The sequence below is a fragment of the Nicotiana attenuata genome, unplaced genomic scaffold, assembly GCF_001879085.1.
Source record: "Nicotiana attenuata strain UT unplaced genomic scaffold, NIATTr2, whole genome shotgun sequence".
Lineage (NCBI taxonomy): Eukaryota > Viridiplantae > Streptophyta > Magnoliopsida > Solanales > Solanaceae > Nicotiana > Nicotiana attenuata.
This window is the reverse complement of record NW_017670995.1, coordinates 266,880-284,958: the sequence shown is the minus strand read 5'-3', so window position 1 is coordinate 284,958 and position 18,079 is coordinate 266,880. Positions and strand designations below refer to the sequence as shown.

The following is an 18,079-nucleotide window of genomic DNA, read 5'->3' as shown; positions in this document are numbered from 1 at the left end:
CCATCCGTTAATTCCACTTTCCATCAAAGTGGGTTAGTGGGGAGTTATAACCATAATTAACTTCCCCCACTTTCCATCAAAGTGGGTTAGTGGGGAGTTATGACCATAATTAACTTCCCCTAATTTTATCCAAATATTAATTTAACAAAATATATTTATATTAATCCAAAATACTCACGTGGGCCATATTTTACATTCTACCACTTGGTGCACGTGATGTTACTCACTTAATGGTTTAATAAATATCTCAATCATTATGTGCACAATAAAATGTTAAATTCTCATTCATTGGAAACATCACTCGTTGTTATTGAATAAGTAAACTTATATGAGTCATGGCGGTTGTACATCACTTACTCGATATAGTCCCTTCCATGTACTACAATATCAGTCTATTACCCAATACAACATGTAAAAGTAATACTTAATTGGTCCAACGTTAATGCTTAGAATATCTTTATCTAAGCCTGAACCTGTCATCATTATTCTCAATATTATGTATACAAGAGAAAACAGGTATAGAATACCAAAAACATATGTTTAAATGAGCTCAAAGTGTCAATTTCATAAACATAATAAAGTCTTTAGATAAATTCATACATTGCTATTAATAATTCCCATTCTTTCAACATGTTCAACAAATATTTTGGGTGGTAATCCTTTCGTCAAAGGATCGGCAATCATAAGTTTAGTGCAAATATGTTCAATTGACACTTTATGTTTCTGGACTTCTTCTTTGACGGCAAAGTATTTTACTTCCATATGCTTAGCACCCTTTGAATAGTTGTCGTTCTTAGAGAAAAAGACTGCTGCGGAATTATCACAATAAATTTTCAGCGGCCTGGCAATATTGTCGACTAGTCCAAGTCCTGAAATAAAGTTCCGCAGCCAATTAGCCTGAACTGTAGCCTCAAAGCATGCCACAAATTCAGCTTCCATAGTGGAAGCAGCTATGACAGACTGCTTCGCACTCTTCCATGATATTGCTCCTCCGGCTAACAGGAACAAATAACCAAATGTAGATTTTCTTGTATCCATACAACCAGCATAATCTGAATCTGAATATCCAATCACGTCAAGATGATCAGATCTTCTATAAGTGAGCATATAATCTTTCGTTCCTTGCAAGTAACGCAACACTTTCTTTGCAGCCTTCCAGTGGTCCATCCCTGGATTACTTTGATATCTTCCCAGCATTCCAACAGCAAAATTGATGTCTGGTCTTGTACATGTCTGGGCATACATTAAGCTCCCAACTATAGATGCATAAGGAATATCTTTCATTTGCATACGTTCCAATTCATTCTTTGGACATTGATTGAGACTAAATTTATCCCCTTTCTGAATTGGAACGGGACTTGATGAGCATTTTTCCATTCTAAATCTTTCTAACACTTTATTAATATAGGCTTTCTGAGACAATCCCAATAATCCTAGTGATCTATTTCGGAGTATTTCTATCCCGATCACATAGGATGCCTCTCCCATATCTTTCATCTCAAAGTTATTAGAAAGGAATTTCTTGGTGTCATACATCATACCAAGATCATTAGTAGCAAGCAAGATGTCATCAACATACAAGACTAACATAATAAACTTACTCCCACTGACCTTCAGATATATACACCGATCAACAGTGTTTTCTTTAAATCCAAAGGTGACAACAGTTTCGTAAATTTAAGATATCACTGTCGGGAAGCTTGTTTAAGTCCGTATATTGATTTCTTAAGTTTACACACCATGTGTTCCTTTCCTTTAATGGCAAACCCCTCTGGTTGATCCATACAAACTTCTTCCTCTAAATTTCCATTTTAAAAGGCAGTTTTTACATCCATTTGATGTAGTTCCAAATCATAATGAGCTACTAAAGCCATTATAATTCTGAGTGAATCCTTTCTAGAGACCGGTGAAAATGTCTCTTTATAGTCAANTCTAGTTGTCTTTCAACCTCATTAATAAATACCTCTAAGGCATTCACTGCTTGAGATTTTTCATGCAACAAATAGACATATCCATAACGTGAAAAGTCATCAATAAAGGTGATAAAATATCTTTCCTTACTGAAAGAAGTGACATCAAAAGGACCACATATATCAGTGTGTATAATTTCAAGAAGCTGAGTGCTTTTTGTGGCTCTTTTCTTTGTGTGTTTTGTTTGTTTTCCTTTAATACAATCCACACAAATATTAAGGTCCGTAAAATCTAAATGTGGAAGGATTTCATTCTTAACTAGCCTTTCCAGTCTTTCTTTGGATATGTGACCTAAACGTTTATGCCACAAGCAAGCTGAATGTTCATTCACCAAACTACGTTTGGTTCCCACATTATGATGCAGAGTTAGGAGGGTTTCGGAAAACAGATTATCAAGGTTCAATTTGTAGAGATTATCACAAATAATACCAGAACCAATAAGATGATTATGCTTAAACAAACTGAAACATCCATTGCCAAAATTTAAAAAATATCCAGCTTTATCTAACTTAGACAAGGAAATTAAATTTCTTGAAAGAGAAGGTACATAAAAAGTTTCAAATAAGTCTAAGTGACGCCCAGTATCTAGGATTAAACGATAAGTCCCGACAGCTTCAACTGGAGCCTTCACTCTATTCCCCATGTACACAAATCTTTCATTCCGATTTATGGTCTGGGTTGTAAGGAATCCCTACATTGTATGAGAAACATGAACAGTAGAACCAGAGTCAATCCACCAAGTATTATAAGGAAATTCAGTTAAATTTGATTCGAGGCACGTAAAAGCACAAGGCTTACCTTTCTTCTCGAACCATGCCTTACGTTTCAGGCAATCTTTCTAAAAGTGTCCAGGTTTTCTACAGAAACGACACTTTTCATTCTTGTGTTCCTTCTTACGTACTTGAGAAGAGGACTCATTGACATTATGTTGCCTCTGCTTAACTTTTCCATGTTTCTTTCCTTTCTTTCCAGCTCCTTGATAGCCTACAAGATTAATGGAGTGGGTTCCTTGATTCTTCAGCCTTGTTTCCTCTTGAACCAGCATACCGTGCAGTTCATGCACATTCCATTTGTCTTTCATGGTGTTGTAGTTCATTTGGAAAGGGCCATACTCAGATGGTAATGAGTTAATAGTGAATTGAACAAGGAAATTCTCATCCACTTCCATTCCCAAAGTCTTAAGTCTTGCTGCTATATTTGTCATTTCAATGACATGCTCATGCATGGTACGCGAACCATCAAATTTTATGGTGGTTAAAGTACCCATTAGTGTCCCAGCAAGAGACTTATCAGCAGTTTGAGAGCATTCTTCCACAAGTTTCAGAAGTTCTTTCGCGCTTTCAGTTTTGGGAAGAGTAGTCTTAATGTTGCCCGTAATATTCATTCGTATAAACATTAGGCTTAATCTGTCAGACCTGTCCCAGTGCTTAAAGTAGGACCTTTCTTCAGTACTACTAATTTCAGTAATAGCTGTTGGCCTCTCAGTATAAAGTGCAACATCAAGATCTAAAACTCCAAGATGGAATTTGATCTGTTCGCACCAATTTGAGAAGTTGAGTCCGTTAAAGGTCGTAACAGAAGCGGAGTGCGAATGAAGAGCAAGTGCTGCAAATAAAATATGCCCATTCATTAATGCTTTGAGTTCAAATTAAATATATCGTTAAATTCAGAATGGTGTATGTTTTACTCTTAAATTTATATTGATGTCCACCTTTGGGCGTAACTGATCACGCCCAACTATGCCTTATAAAAAGGACAATGCGGTCGCTGCAAATATAATTCGGTTTACAAGTCCGGAGTCGAATACCACAGAGAACTAAGATTTAGCTACAGCTGTTCACTATCACCAAGAAGACAAGCTTGAACAATTCCTAACTTATAGATATTAAGATTCTTGTGTTTACCTAATTAACTAACAAATTAAAATAGTAAATTAACAACTAACGATACTGAGGGTTAGAGAAAAGATTAAGGAGGTCTAGAGTTATGATTTCCCCAATTGTCGGAATCCTTCCCGCTATGTCTTCTATAATTTCGCCTAAGTATTCTCTACCGATCATGAGCACTCTTATTACCGTAAATCTCTCCCGAGTAATTACGACAATTTACTAGACGCACTCTCCCGAGCTACGCTAGCTGTCTTTTAATACAGCTCACTTCAGATCGCACCCAAGGCTTCGTTATCCCTAATCCCGCCTTTAAACCCTCGGTTATTGATCCCTCATATACTCTGGGAGTGGTGTTGTTCAACAACTACCTAAATATGCACTCTCTCCCGAGTTATGCATACTAAATAGGCACAGCTAATTGAGAGCTCTTCAATCAACCAGAATATAAACGTAGTTGAACAAATAGAGAAAAGCTATGGCTCAATTATATAAAGACATAACAAGAATTTATCCTACAAAAGGTTCTATCAAAACTCTAGATAACAAATTAGCTATTCATAATAGTATGTAAAACTACAATACTAAAAGTCATAACCAACAATGAAAAAAATAGGAAGAGGAAGGAAATAACTCGTATAAGAATTCTCCGCCTTGCTCCCAATGTGTTCTTGCCTCCAAGGGTGTTGTCTAACCCTAAAGTAGTGTCTCTCCGCCTCCTTAGGTCTAATTTGTGTCCAAAATATGTCCTCCTCTTGTCTTGGCCGGCCTCCTTTGTTTAATATAGGGTTTAGGACTTAAAATCCCATGTTTTGCACTTTAGTCCCTGAAATTTTCGCTTCGTGCCGCGGTTTTGCCTCGGTCGCGGTGGAACCGCGGCCAAACATGCCCTCTGATTCTTCAGTTGTCCGCGACCATCTTCTACCGCGGTTCTGCCGCGATCGCGGGAAAACCGCGGTTTTTCACCCTGTTCCGTTTGGAATTTGGAAAAACGTAAAACATGAAAGTTGTAGCCCTTTGAGTTAGCTTTCCAACCATATATTGTGGAGCCCAAATGGAGTTCTGAGAAAAAAGTTATGTCTATTTTACTAGACAGTGCGCAATATGCCTCCTCAAGTCTTCGTTCGTACTTAATTATCAAATTTGACCTCCGAACATGATCCCGGCTTAATTCCTTGAGCTTTTACTCAGACTTCAAAGCTTCAAATCACTTAAATTCATTCCATAACATCTATATAGCTCGGAATCACACCTACAAGGCATAAAACACACAATTAGTGCAAAACACTAGCGATTAAAGCGCAAACTCAATTAAAGTGCAGTAAATTCGAGTGTAATAAGCGACTAAAATATGCAATTATAGCCTATCATCAGTAACACAAAATACATTTTTTTTAACATAATGATGCTTAAAATAAATTTTACATAATTCGATAATTTTAACGTACAAGTTAGTAGTATTTACTATCTTTGGATAAATAAATAAAACTAACGATACATTTAAATTATCGATTTAATGTTCAGTAATTATAAGAACAAACAATCAATCTTTGGGCGATCCATCAATGTCTTATAATCAAGAACTTCAATTTACCCACAAAATATCCATCATGTCGTTTATAAACATCAAAACTTATGGGTAATTGGGTATAACAAATCATTATTTTGAAATTAATTATTCATAATGATTCGATCACTTTGGTGATTAACGAACCTCATGTTTATAATTCCAATGAAATTTTGAAACGGTATTCTTCCAAATATAATTCTTAAGTTTGGATTTTATCACTGAATCCACATCGGCTAATCCAATAAATTCATAAGTATTCTACTGTGTCTAACTAGCGTGATGAATATTGTTTTCACAATTTCACGTTTACTTACTAATTATGAAGTCAAGTATTTGAAGCAAATCTTATACTTGTCGAATCCACAAAGCGAACAGGATCATGAAATCAAATGATAATCAAATATACTATTGGTCATCAACACATAAAAATCAATTTATATCTGCTTCGCTATTACTATTGACAGTAATTGTGAAGTTCCTTGAATATACAATTAGGATTCACAAAATTAAGAAAACATTAATTTTAGCGGAAAATCATTAGTTCCTAAACCTGTGCTCTGATACCACATGTTGGGATTTTCTCAATTCTAGATTGTGATTTATAAACAATCTATATAAATCCTTTCGATTATTCAGAACCGTGGAACTATATGATTTTCACATAAAATAGAGATACAATAACTTCAATTAAGAAAACTTACCTGAATCCATGATGTGTTTTCTTAATTAAATTGAGCGGAAGTCTTCTTCAGAGTTGCTGTTCTTGAGAAAATCAGTATTTCTCTCTCTTTTCTTTTTCTATGTTCTTTTCAGAATAGAATAGATGGAGTACGCTATTCTTCCTTTTAATAGGCAGAGAGAGGGACCATCAGTTAATTCCCACTTTCCATCAAAGTGGGTTAGTGGGGAGTTATAACCATAATTAACTTCCCCCACTTTCCATCAAAGTGGGTTAGTGGGGAGTTATGACCATAATTAACTTCCTCTAATTTTATCCAAATATTAATTTAACAAAATATATTTATATTAAACCAAAATACTCATGTGGGCCATATTTTACAGTGGTTCCTCCATTTCCTGGTTGAATAGACCTACGTCTCCCCAATTATGCCAACAACAATTTCATGTCAAAATGGATGTGAAGTTTTGTCTAAGGCAAAAAATATTCATAATCAACAAACTAAGTGGAGCAAAAAAGCTACAAACCAATTGTGAACATATAACTTATACGAACGGATGATTTGATTGATTTGATCTTGTATATAAGCTAAACCCTATACACCAAATCATCTCGTATACAAGTAAATGGACACAAACAAATGATCTATTTGATGCATAAATTTATTAATGTTGCATAAACAATTTGTTTCATAATAAATATTATATTCAAACACATGGTTAATAGTCTGGATACCACACAAGACACATAAAACATGAGTTATTATTCACATCAAAGGATTTCAAGCGTGGGCAAGAGTGTCGAAGAGCTTCAATGCCTTCTGTTGTGATGGTAGTGTGCGTCAGACTCAACTCCTCTAACAATGGGAACTTTTGAACTGCTTCAACCAAGTCTTTGCGTACCATATCATAGCAACATGCAATGCCAAGTCTTTTCAATTTTCCTGATCTGGTAAACAAAAACGACGTGAATTAATGGATTGCCCACTGAGTTACTGACTGAAGCAATATCACCAAACACAACACTAGTACAGAAGACTAGTGCAAGGTATATAATAAGTAGGATAAAACAATATGCTACTTAAGCAAAAGAGAAAAAGAAAGAAAAAACAAAAAAATGGATGCGTCGTTTGGTATGACAAGTAAAAATAATCGTGGGATAAATTTTAGTATCGCCTAATCCCTGTTTGGTTACTAATCCTCGGATAAGTTATCCCGGGATTAAAAATAGTACGGGGATAACTTATACCTGCCATAGGGTGAAACAGTAATCCTAGAATCAGTTATCCCACGATACAACAGACCTAGTAAAATTGACTTTTGCAGGATTAAGCAAGGAATTCAAAGTGCTTTACAACTAAATGACTAATGTATCATGAACACTGTTCATGCAAGACATTGTATAAGAAACGTACAAGACGATAAGCGGCAAGAAATACACTTCACAGATTCCAGGGTATACTAGAAGGATGATAGGACTCAGACTCCAAGGCTCCTGGCACAGCAAGATCCACGCTCAGTCAAGCTTATTGCTGGAGGAACATCAACATTCGAAGAAAAGAGCATAAACTTCTTTCTGGTGTATAGAAATTAGAAGTTCATGGGACATACATTGTATTCTGTCAACTATACATTTAGTAGCTCCCAAGATGTGGATACAAGCTCTGTAAAACTTTTTCCGGAATAAATTTAAAGAAAATAATGACGGACCTTTCTCATGTATTTATGTAACATAGACCTCTAGTCTCCAAAATAGATTATGAAAGTGAATTGTGACTAGGTTTATGACAATAATCTCACCCTCTTTTTCCTTATTACAATCTGCAGCTAAGCAGAACTCTCACACAAAAGGCTGGATCCAATACTAAAACATTTATTTACCACTCTAACTCGGTGTCTAGTTAAACAGCGTCTATGATATAGGATGGAAGGAGTAACTTATTAGGAAGTTGCTCCAACTATTCTCCCTTTTTAACTTCTATGCACTGCTAGTATAAAAAAGAAGTTACAAGCCACTTAAAAGCCTCAGCTCTTTAGTTCAAAACATGCATTTTTCATTTTAAACAAAGAACTGAACGGAAAAGGAAGTAACCATGATGGCACAACAATAAAAGCCTAAACAAAAGTCTCGAATATGATTTATATCTAAAAGCGCATATAGTTCAATTGAAAATAAAAGAACAAGCAGAAGACACTTTATATCAGGACTATGGCGAACTTGAGAGCCAAACAATTGCAACAATTAAAATATAACAAAAGCTCCTAAAACTTCATTTCATAACAAAACTGGGTCAAACTCCAATTTGTTTTGAGCGACAATTTGTAAGAGTGCATTTGAATATCCCAAGTCCCAACAGCGTACAGATGTAGTAACAACTATCTTTTGCCCAAGCAAGTAGCTTAAAAGTCATCAGAATAAAAACCAACCCCAAGTAGGGCTGTCACGTTAAACTGAAAATAGTCCAACCTGAAAGGTGCTCAGGGTATATCTTTATAGCAACTGAAACTGAGCCGAAGCCACATTAAAATATTTAAGCATTTTTAAGAACCGATATTCATTCAACTACCTAATAGTTTTTCTGGGGACAGTAAGGACTATGTGACAATCCACCAGATAATTTGGCCATAGACTGAACGGGAGTTGAAGGACATTCTCTGTATCAAGCTTTTCCGATCTCTCCCACCCCCCCCCCCCCCCCCCAGGCCAGAAGAAAGAGAGACAAAAAGGAAAACAGTAAAAGAAAAACCTACTTTTCTTCTCTCTTTTAACCCTTTATCTTCTTGATTGTGGTTAGATGTATCCTTTCAGATGTTTCTACTGTTAAGGTTAATGAAAGATAGGTCTTTTTATACAATTTTCTCAGAAAGATACTATATTGTCTTGCCCCTTAAAATCCTTCCATAAGTTCATCAATTTCTTGACAAAATTAGAGACTTAAAATATGCCTTTAAATAGAGGAAGGGGAAAATAACCAAAATTGTTATTAAGAGATATTTGGAGCAAAAATATGAATATTCTTATTTTAACTTATACATGCACTGATATTGCTTATATTAGAGCCACTAAATTACATCGACAGTAGTCAGTGTAAATTAATCAGTCTGCCCATAAATACACAATCTGGCTCCTTTCGCTGCTAAATTCACTCCCAGTTTTTAAACAGGGTAAAAAACAAAATCTACTAACACAAGACAATTGAAGGAGCCAGAATTTTACCTCTCTGCTACATATGCAAGCAACTCATCAGTGGCGAAGTAGTCCATGTTGATATCAACCAATTCTCCTTGGCTGCGATCAACGGCACGGCGACACATTTCCTGTGCCTTAAAGTAGGACACGAGGTAGGTATCACAACAATTATCCATGTTAATGACTCGCCACATGGAAGGATCCTTGCACAATCGCCTCCACATAGTGCACACTTTCTCTGCTGTCAACATCATCCCTACGGCCCCCAGCCTCTGTAATATGTCCATCCATATAACTTCCGGAAGTTCCAACCATCGCGGCTTTTTCTCTATCGCCTGATTCCTCTTCTTACCTTTCCGTTTTCCTTTTCCCTTCCTAGTCATAATTTTCTAGGGTTTGATGTTGGGGGGAAATGGAGGAGGAGGAGAGCCAAAGCTAAATAGGGCAGGTTCGAGTTGCTAGATAGTCAATGGGGAAAGTGAGGAAGTTGAACAATGAACACGAGCAGAAGCCTTATTGGCTACGTCATTGAAGTGGTGGAAAATAAAGACATCGTTTTGGACTTATTGAAATAGTCATCTGTTGTCTTTTTGTGTTTTCCGTTTTCTTGAGCGGAGGGTCTATCGGAAATAGTTTTCGGGATACGAGTAAGTAAAGGTGTCTAATGGGTAGGTCGGGCCGGGCCGAGAAAATAAGTGATCGGCCGGTCACCAATCCGGGCCGGTTACCGGTTTGTCCAAACTGTAAAATAGTACGGGCTAATCAGTTTTTGGACTGGTCATTCAAAAATAGCCAGCTTTTGCAAAGCCATTGAAAATAGCTACTATTTTGCTGCAACACGAAAAGTTCTAGCATAATATACTTGAGATCGGTGCACCTGTGTATGAACTTCCAGCATATTATACCGGAACTCCAACACGCGGAAAGTTCCAGTATAATATACTGGAGATTGGAGTATATTATACTGGAGTATTTTTTTGGATTTTGAGCAGTGTTTTCGTTCAGTTTTATCTTTACATGAAAAGTGGCTAAATTTCTATTACTTTTGAAATTGTGGCTATTTTTTAATGAGCACTTATAAATATGGCTATTTTTGAATTTCTCCCGTCCAAACCGGACTTAACAAGTTCGGTCCTATCCGGGTAAAAACTTAACCTGAATGGTTACGGGTCTAAGGGGTCGGGCCGGGTTTATGTTATTGTATTTTTTTTATTTTGTATAACTATCATAATTTTGGCAAAAAAAATACATATATTTAACCATTATTGCCTCACGTTCTAATACTTTTAATCGTCTTTTAAGTATTAACTACTTTATGCTTAATATTATATTTTAATTATGTAGGAATAAAGCGGTGTGAAGATAAAAAAATTTAAAGTAAAATATAATAAAACGTGAAAGGAAAAAAAAGAAAAAAAAAACAACTGAAAGGAGGGAGACAAAGGGGGGACACCCTTTGGTGTTTGTCCCCCAACGACAAAAGAAAAGGAAACAAAAATTCAAAGCAAACCAAAGAATTCAAGGCAAAAATGATAGTACTAGATTCTGTGCCAGCGCTGCCGTGGACGCTAGGGGTGGGAGTTTTCTATTTTATTCGGGACAAGGTTATTTCGGCTCTATGCAGTCTCAACTCGTATAAAAGGGGTCCGAAATCTATTTGGAGGAAGGAAGGATGTTTTCTAGAGTAACTTTTGACGAAGCGAGAGCATAGAGCCGCTGTGGAAACCGGGTTTCATCTTTTCTTCCACCAAACTTAGTAGTTTTTATATTTCTTTGTATGATTTGTTGTTTGGCTACCATGTTTATGTGGAGTTAAACTTCACATTCTAGGGTTGTGGTTCTTTCATGACTGTTGCTATTTGAATATTGATTTTGATTTCTTTTTTATTATATTGGTTTATTTATTCAATCTTGCGCCTAATTATTTGATTGGTTGATCTCCAATTAAATATTATCTACGAATCTAGAGTTGAACTCGAAAGTGAGAATTCTATGTTGTATATAGGATTGAGTAGAGCAAGTTCTTGAACCCAGGCATCGGGGAACGGATTCGCAGTTAGAATAGACATATACCTAATTGCCTTGCTTTGTTGATGTACATGAATTATAAGTGCGTTCTTGTTAGTTCCATAGACATATAGGCATTAGGTTAACTTGAATAGGCGAGTAAGAACTCGACAAATTTTTATGAGCAATATTAACCTTGTCAACCATTAAACTAGATGAATTAGTTAGTCAATTCAATTAAAGAATACAATAGGAATGTAAGATAGCTCATAACCCTCGTCGTTTTCATACATTGATAACATAAAAATCTAATCTTCCTTTGTTCAGACTTAATTATTTATTTTCTTTTTAGTTTAGTTACTTTAGCATCACTACTTTTGACTTCAATACTTGTTTAGATAATTGGGATATTTTAATTTAGTTAATAGTTGATAACAAGTTCTCATGGATTCGACACTCTATCAGTCTATCTTATCACTTTGTTATTTGACGACCGTGTATACTTGCGTGTGCGTTTGACCGCAACATTATACAAAAAAATTATATATATATATATATATATATATTTTCAATTTAAACGATTAGATTAACGGTTGTTTAGGTTAATTCTTCTAAACTAGCAGTCGTTTTTTTCTTTTTGTTTGTTGCATAGTTGCTGCATGCCCCCAATGCCTTTCAAAGTGCAAAATCAGATAGAAGAAACTTTGCAATCAAAAGATCTTAATGAGCTTCCTTTTGATCAATAGGAATTAGAGATTAGCTAAATCCGGAGGAGAAATAATATTGTACCCTACTGTATTTGATAGAGATAGTTGAGCTGGCTGGAACGAAACAAAGAAGACAGGAAGCTGTGGATCACTAATTCAGCATACATCTTTGGGTACTTTGGCTTGAAAGAATCAGATGTGTTTAAGGGGAATGCTAACCCTGTTCATAGACTACATATATTCTACTTTAAGTTATTTGGTAAAGAAGAAAAGAGAGTGACCTTTAAAGCTCTCCACCCTTCAATCTACTCTCAGAGGGTGTGAAAATCCAAGTTAAATAAACAAACTTAGAGAAGGAATTTGAAACCCAAGACAACCAATAAAGAAATTGATTACCCGTAAAATGTTACAGTTGAATTTATATGTGATTTCTAGACAAGTGAACTAATTTGATCCTAAAAATAATAAAATAAGTAAAGAATTATGCAATACGTAGCGTTAAAATGTAGATTACGAGGTTTTCGGGCACAGCAACGATGAAATCAAAAAGTAAAAAAGGAAAATTGTATTAAGCTCTGTATAGAATGTAGTGTAAGTTTGTCAAAATATTCGTGTCCTTTACAATGATAACTGAGCTCACTATTTATAGTTGTGTCTAGGGAAGGAGGTCCTAGGATAGTGCCCTCCTTTAGTGTCAATTATGAGAGTCTTTGATGAAGATATAACGGTGGACATAAATGCCAAATTCTGTAACGGACTGTCACTCTTAATGCCACAGAATATTTTTTATTAAATGCTACCAGCACAGAGCACTTAACACACCTTTATGAACGTTATCCCTTCCGGTGACAAGCGGAATAGCTATATTCGGTCTTTGGCCATCCACGTCTCGCGTTCCACGTGTCCTTTCTTTAGATGAACATGTGTCATATCATATTTTACCATATACAGATAGTCCCCCTACTTTCCAGTGACATAACTTTGTGTTACCGAGAAGTTGGTAGAAGCACTCTTTTGGCGGGAATTACTATAACTCCCTCTGAAGGCTTCTGACGGTTGATTAGACACACGTCTCTCCGCATTTAATGTCCCGAACACGCGTCATCCCACGATTTAGCACAGCTTTTGCCGATTATCGAGGTAATCATGGCCATGAATTTAGCAAAATTTTACTTATACACATCATCCTTTTTCCCTTGCACTTCATAATTTTTCAAGCTTCTGATTTGCACCTTTGTTTTCCATCTTCTCTCTAACTCTCTTCAAAAAATATTTCCCTTCTTCCATTCAATGGCTTCTTCTTCAAAGCGTGTCAGTTCTTCAAAGAACAAGAACAAAGCGGAAGACTCTGCTCCTCCAACGGTGGGTTCCATCATCCCTAGAAGTCTTAATACCACAAAAGACTTCGAAGAAAAATTCTCTACTGCTAACCCTCGTATATGGGATGTCAGTAGGTGCCCTTCTTCTATTCGTCCTTCCAGTATTCATGCTGTGAAGGAAGACTGTCGCTGCCATGAGTTGGATATTATTGTTCCTGATCTATCGGCGCAAGTGACCCTTCCCAAGGAGGGTTTTACATATTTTTACACATCAGTTTACTTTGGGTGTGTTTTCTTTGAGTGGAGAGCTGGATTCCGTGATTGGGGAGTTTTGCCTCCTCTACCAAGTGTGTTTGGCACAAGTAAGTCCTTCTGTGTGGAGGACAGTCGCATGCCTTCGACATTTATGCCAGGAGACTAGAGAAGAGCTAACCTTAGCTCGTATGATGAATCTCTACTTCGCCAAGATTTTCCGTGGGGGAATGGTAAACCTCTGCAAAAGTGGCCACCATGCTCTGTTGACTAGCATGGATGATGATAACGACCGTAGGTGGATGGAACAGTTCGTTGCAGTTGCCACCAATAATATTATTCCGACAACGGCTTCATCTTTTCGGCCGCTTGGAACCACTCTCGGAAGATCTTTATTTAATATTTCCTTTTACTAAATATACCTCTATGGTCGTATTGACTCTTCACCCTTCGCATGATTTAGAAACTCGATGGATCCCACAGGTGGTGGAAGGCTTGGACTGGTGGGTTCAGAAGATCTTGGATGTTACGACGCCCGAAACTCGTTTGTGGAAAGAACTGGCCCTTAAATACGGGTGGAAGGCCAAAATTCATGGTAATTTAAACTTACCTTGCTTCCATTTTTTTATGTGAAGAACTTGGTTGAATGTTTCTGACTTGTTCACGAAATTAGGTCTACCTGCGGGCTCTGTTGCTATCCCCGAGGAGGATGTCTTGGCTGATATTGTTGATGCAACGAGACTGCTTCAGGAAGCGCTTACTAGAACAGGTGTCTCCGGGCCTGCTTCGGGCATAGATGTTTTACCACGGAGTCCCTGGTCGGAGAACAAGCAACCAAAAAGAAGGCATTTTTTTTAGCTAGGGAAAAGAATAAAAAGGCAAAGACTATTGCCCCTGAGTCGTCTCCGAAAGTTGTGATCACTAGCCCTCCTCCCGAGCCGGTCATAGACACCGTGATTATTAACAATGATGGAGAAGCTAGTGATGATGGGGCTTCTCTACAGAGAAGGCGACGTTTATCATCAACTCAACAGAGTGCTCAATCTGTTAGGTTAGTTACACCAACCGAGGACGACGCCTCAGCGCTTTGGGGGGAGTTTGGTTTAGTGGAAAATGCCAACTATCGCTATCGGGCCCCCATTGTTGTTCCTAGTACTGCGGGGCTGAGTACCGGGTCCCTACCGTCTTTGGTTGGCGAGCATTCAACAACCATCGCTGCACTCAATGTAGTTGCTTCACACCCTTCAACTTCATCAGCTTCATCCCCGTCTTCACCAGCACCAGCAACTGCTACTTCACTTTCATCTTCATCCATTTTTCCACCAGCAACTGCTACTTCATCTCCACCGGCAACATCTGATCACGAAGGAGATGTTCCTCCTCCCAATTCATGGGAATTTGGGGCAAAATTACGCTACCCCTTCTGAAGATCTCCATAGGATGAGGAATGTTATTCTTTCAGTCTCTACCGGATGCAACCTGCTATCTCGACCGGTAGAGGTTGCTAATAATCTGAAGCCTTTAGCTTCAGAGAAAGATTGGTAACAGATTCAAGCACTCTCGGGGGAGTGCTTGTTGAACAACGCCATGCATAATGTCGCAGCGATACGTTCCTTTCTTCCTTTGTTATTTCTTCTACTTTTGTGTATTCTGAGTTTTACCTTTCTTGTTTTGTAGGCCAACTTCCTTGCTTCCGAGGGCCTTCAGAGGTTGATTCGTAGTCGACTACTCGACCTTTGCTTCTTATACCTGGCCTTCTAGAAATTTTTAACCACCGCCTGACACTCCCCACATGTCCTTCCTCATCCTTTGCTGCTCAGTTGTTGCCTTGAATAAAATCTATCTTCGTGGCACTTGAACCCACAATTGCTGCTAACTTTAAACCTTTCCGAAGATCATCTTCCTCGAAACATCGACATTAGGAACATCGATTCAACCCTGCACTACCGCACCCCGCGATATCTGACAGCCGCATCTTCAATACTACTTCACAATATCTTACCCCAAAGGCGAATTGTAGAAGATCATAACACCGGCGAACTTAGTACGTTCAATTAGGACAGCGACACCTCATCATAGAAGAAAACTCCACCATGCTCGCAAATACCAAGTCTCGTTACTCCATCATCCCACATCTGACCATTCTTAGTCCGATTGCCTTTCCCCTGCCGGGAATAAAATACCGAATCTCTAGATCATGCACTGAGTAAACCTCCCTTCAAGTCATTCACTGCCCCGACACGTAGGCAAACATCCTACCATCATATCAATACTGCGGAACAATCGTTCAAAGCATCAAGGCAACTTGTGCCTAGCCTCAGAGCTCTTAGAAGCACCGCTACTGAGCTGAAACGACAGAATATCCTTTAACAAGGCGACGCTAATAGCTCAGACAACTATGTAGGAAGAAACATTCCATACCACATCGGTAGCACCATTACAATTCTTCAATCCTCGATTCATAACAAGCGGTTCGCGTCGCATAAGATTGAATGGGAAGGAATTAAAGGCATAGCCTCCAGGATCAAATCGCACGATGAGGAATCAAGAAGGGAAGTACTCCTAACAGTCCTGCAGCCTCCCGAAGATAAGTACAGACGTCTCCGTACCGATCCGCGAGACTCTAGTAGACTTGCTCATGACTCGTGAGACCTACGCAAACCTAGTGCTCCGATACCATGTTGTCACGACCCAAAATCCGCTAAGGGTCGCGATGGCGCCGGACACCACTGTCAGGAAAGCCAACCAAAGTACTTAATCAAATTCTCGTTTTAATACTTTGGAAATCTAGGATTTTCCTCCAAATTTACCAATTTAAAAGATAATCGTCTCAAATCAAATTTAAATGAAAAACAGTTAATACAAAATACTTCTTAACCATCCCAGAACCCGGTGTCACAAGTACATGAGCATTTTCTACGAATTTGAATAAAATACAACAGATGTCCAGAACACAAATGGACAGAAAGCAAATACAATTCTGAGAGAGACTATACTAGCTGCGGGTCGCCTCGAGGAAATACAGCTCACCTAGTCTCCGTGTCACTCATACTGCAACGCCAGTAGGCCACTAGAAGTACCTGCACCTGTGCAACAAAAATGCACAACAAGTGTAGCATGAGTATGAAAACAACGTGTACTCAGTAAGTATCCCGCCTAATCTCGAAGGAGTAGAGACGAGATGGCAACTTCGACACTTACTAATGGTCCAATAGTAATATTATTAATGCGATAAATCACGGATTTATTAATAACGACAGTAAACTCGAATGAGTCACAAACAGATAGGGGTTCCCTTTTTATTTAAAGTCTCCGGATTCATAATCCATTAATTAGCAATTTTCTCAAGTCGGGGAGAGCAGATATTAGTATCAACAAATATCAAGGCAAACAATACAAGCATGCGCAACTCATGCCGAGGTCGTACGGCCCGATCCAACAATATTTAAACTGTGCACTGCCAGAGGGTCGAATGGCGCGAACCATAGGTGTATCTATTTTATCTACCGAGGCGTTCGGCCCGTTCTACAATAGATAAACACATTCAAATAGTCAAGTCAATAACTCATCAAGGAGCAATTAATCAGAAAAAGGCAAGTTTATCTTTTAAAAGTCAAGAATTGATATCTAGTCTATTAGAAATTCATTTACACGTTTAATATGCTCAAGCATTTTTAAATTTGTCAACAAGGTTGCATTTATTACAAGTAAGCATGCTTCTGGGTCCTAGACTACCCGGACTTAAGCATATCAGTGGCTACGCACGGACTCTCGTCACCTCGTGCGTACGTAGGCCCCACAAATAGGAGCACATAACCATTTATTTCACCTATGGGGACAATTCCCTCTTACAAGGTTAGAAAGGAGACTCACCTCGCTCCGAAGATCCATAACCGGCATTCCACGCCCTTCCGAAGACTCGAATCGATGCTAAATGCTCCAAAGCTAGCCAATAATTATGTAAATCCATTAATATATGCTCAATTACTCATTACAATCCAATATATAATAATTCTTAACCCCGATCGAAAAGTTGACAAAAATGCCCTCGGGCCCACGTGCCCGGATTCCAAAAATTTTCGAAGATAGAGTCTACCCATGAACTCACGAACTCAAATATATGATTTTCTCTTAATTTCATGTCGAAAATCGTGGTAAAAATCCATATATATAAATTTCTAGTCTTCCACCAAAACCCCAAATTTCTACCAATTTACATGCAAAAATCCATACATAATCACTGTATTAAACTCAAGATATGTGGGATTAACTTATCTCCAAGTTGCTAGGTGGAAATCCCTCTCAAGAAGCTCCAAAATCGCCCCAAAGAAGAGAAAAATGGGTGAAATGAACTCAACCCCGCTTTTTAAAACATTCTGCCCAGCGACTTCCGCACCTGCGGACTCCTCGCCGCTTCTGCGGGTCCGCATCTGCGGAGCCCTCATCGCACCTGCGCCAATCACCGCTTCTACGGTCCTTCTTCTCGCTTCTGCGCTTGC

General features: G+C 38.1%; 2 protein-coding genes across 2 annotated transcripts; both read right to left on the bottom strand.

Moving 5' to 3' along the window:
- Positions 1–2,809: 2,809 nt before the first annotated feature.
- LOC109205104 lies at positions 2,810–3,601 on the bottom strand. Its single transcript, XM_019367775.1, has one exon. It carries the CDS (start codon positions 3,599–3,601, stop codon positions 2,810–2,812), a length of 792 nt encoding a protein of 263 aa, XP_019223320.1.
- Positions 3,602–6,667: 3,066 nt separating this feature from the next.
- Positions 6,668–9,833, bottom strand: LOC109205109 (putative F-box protein At4g05475). Its single transcript, XM_019367785.1, has 2 exons — positions 9,323–9,833; positions 6,668–7,054 (listed from the first exon to the last, which is right to left on the bottom strand). Exons 1-2 carry the CDS (start codon positions 9,676–9,678, stop codon positions 6,826–6,828), a joined length of 585 nt encoding a protein of 194 aa, XP_019223330.1. The 5' UTR covers positions 9,679–9,833; the 3' UTR covers positions 6,668–6,825.
- Between the last annotated feature and the right edge of the window lie 8,246 nt (positions 9,834–18,079).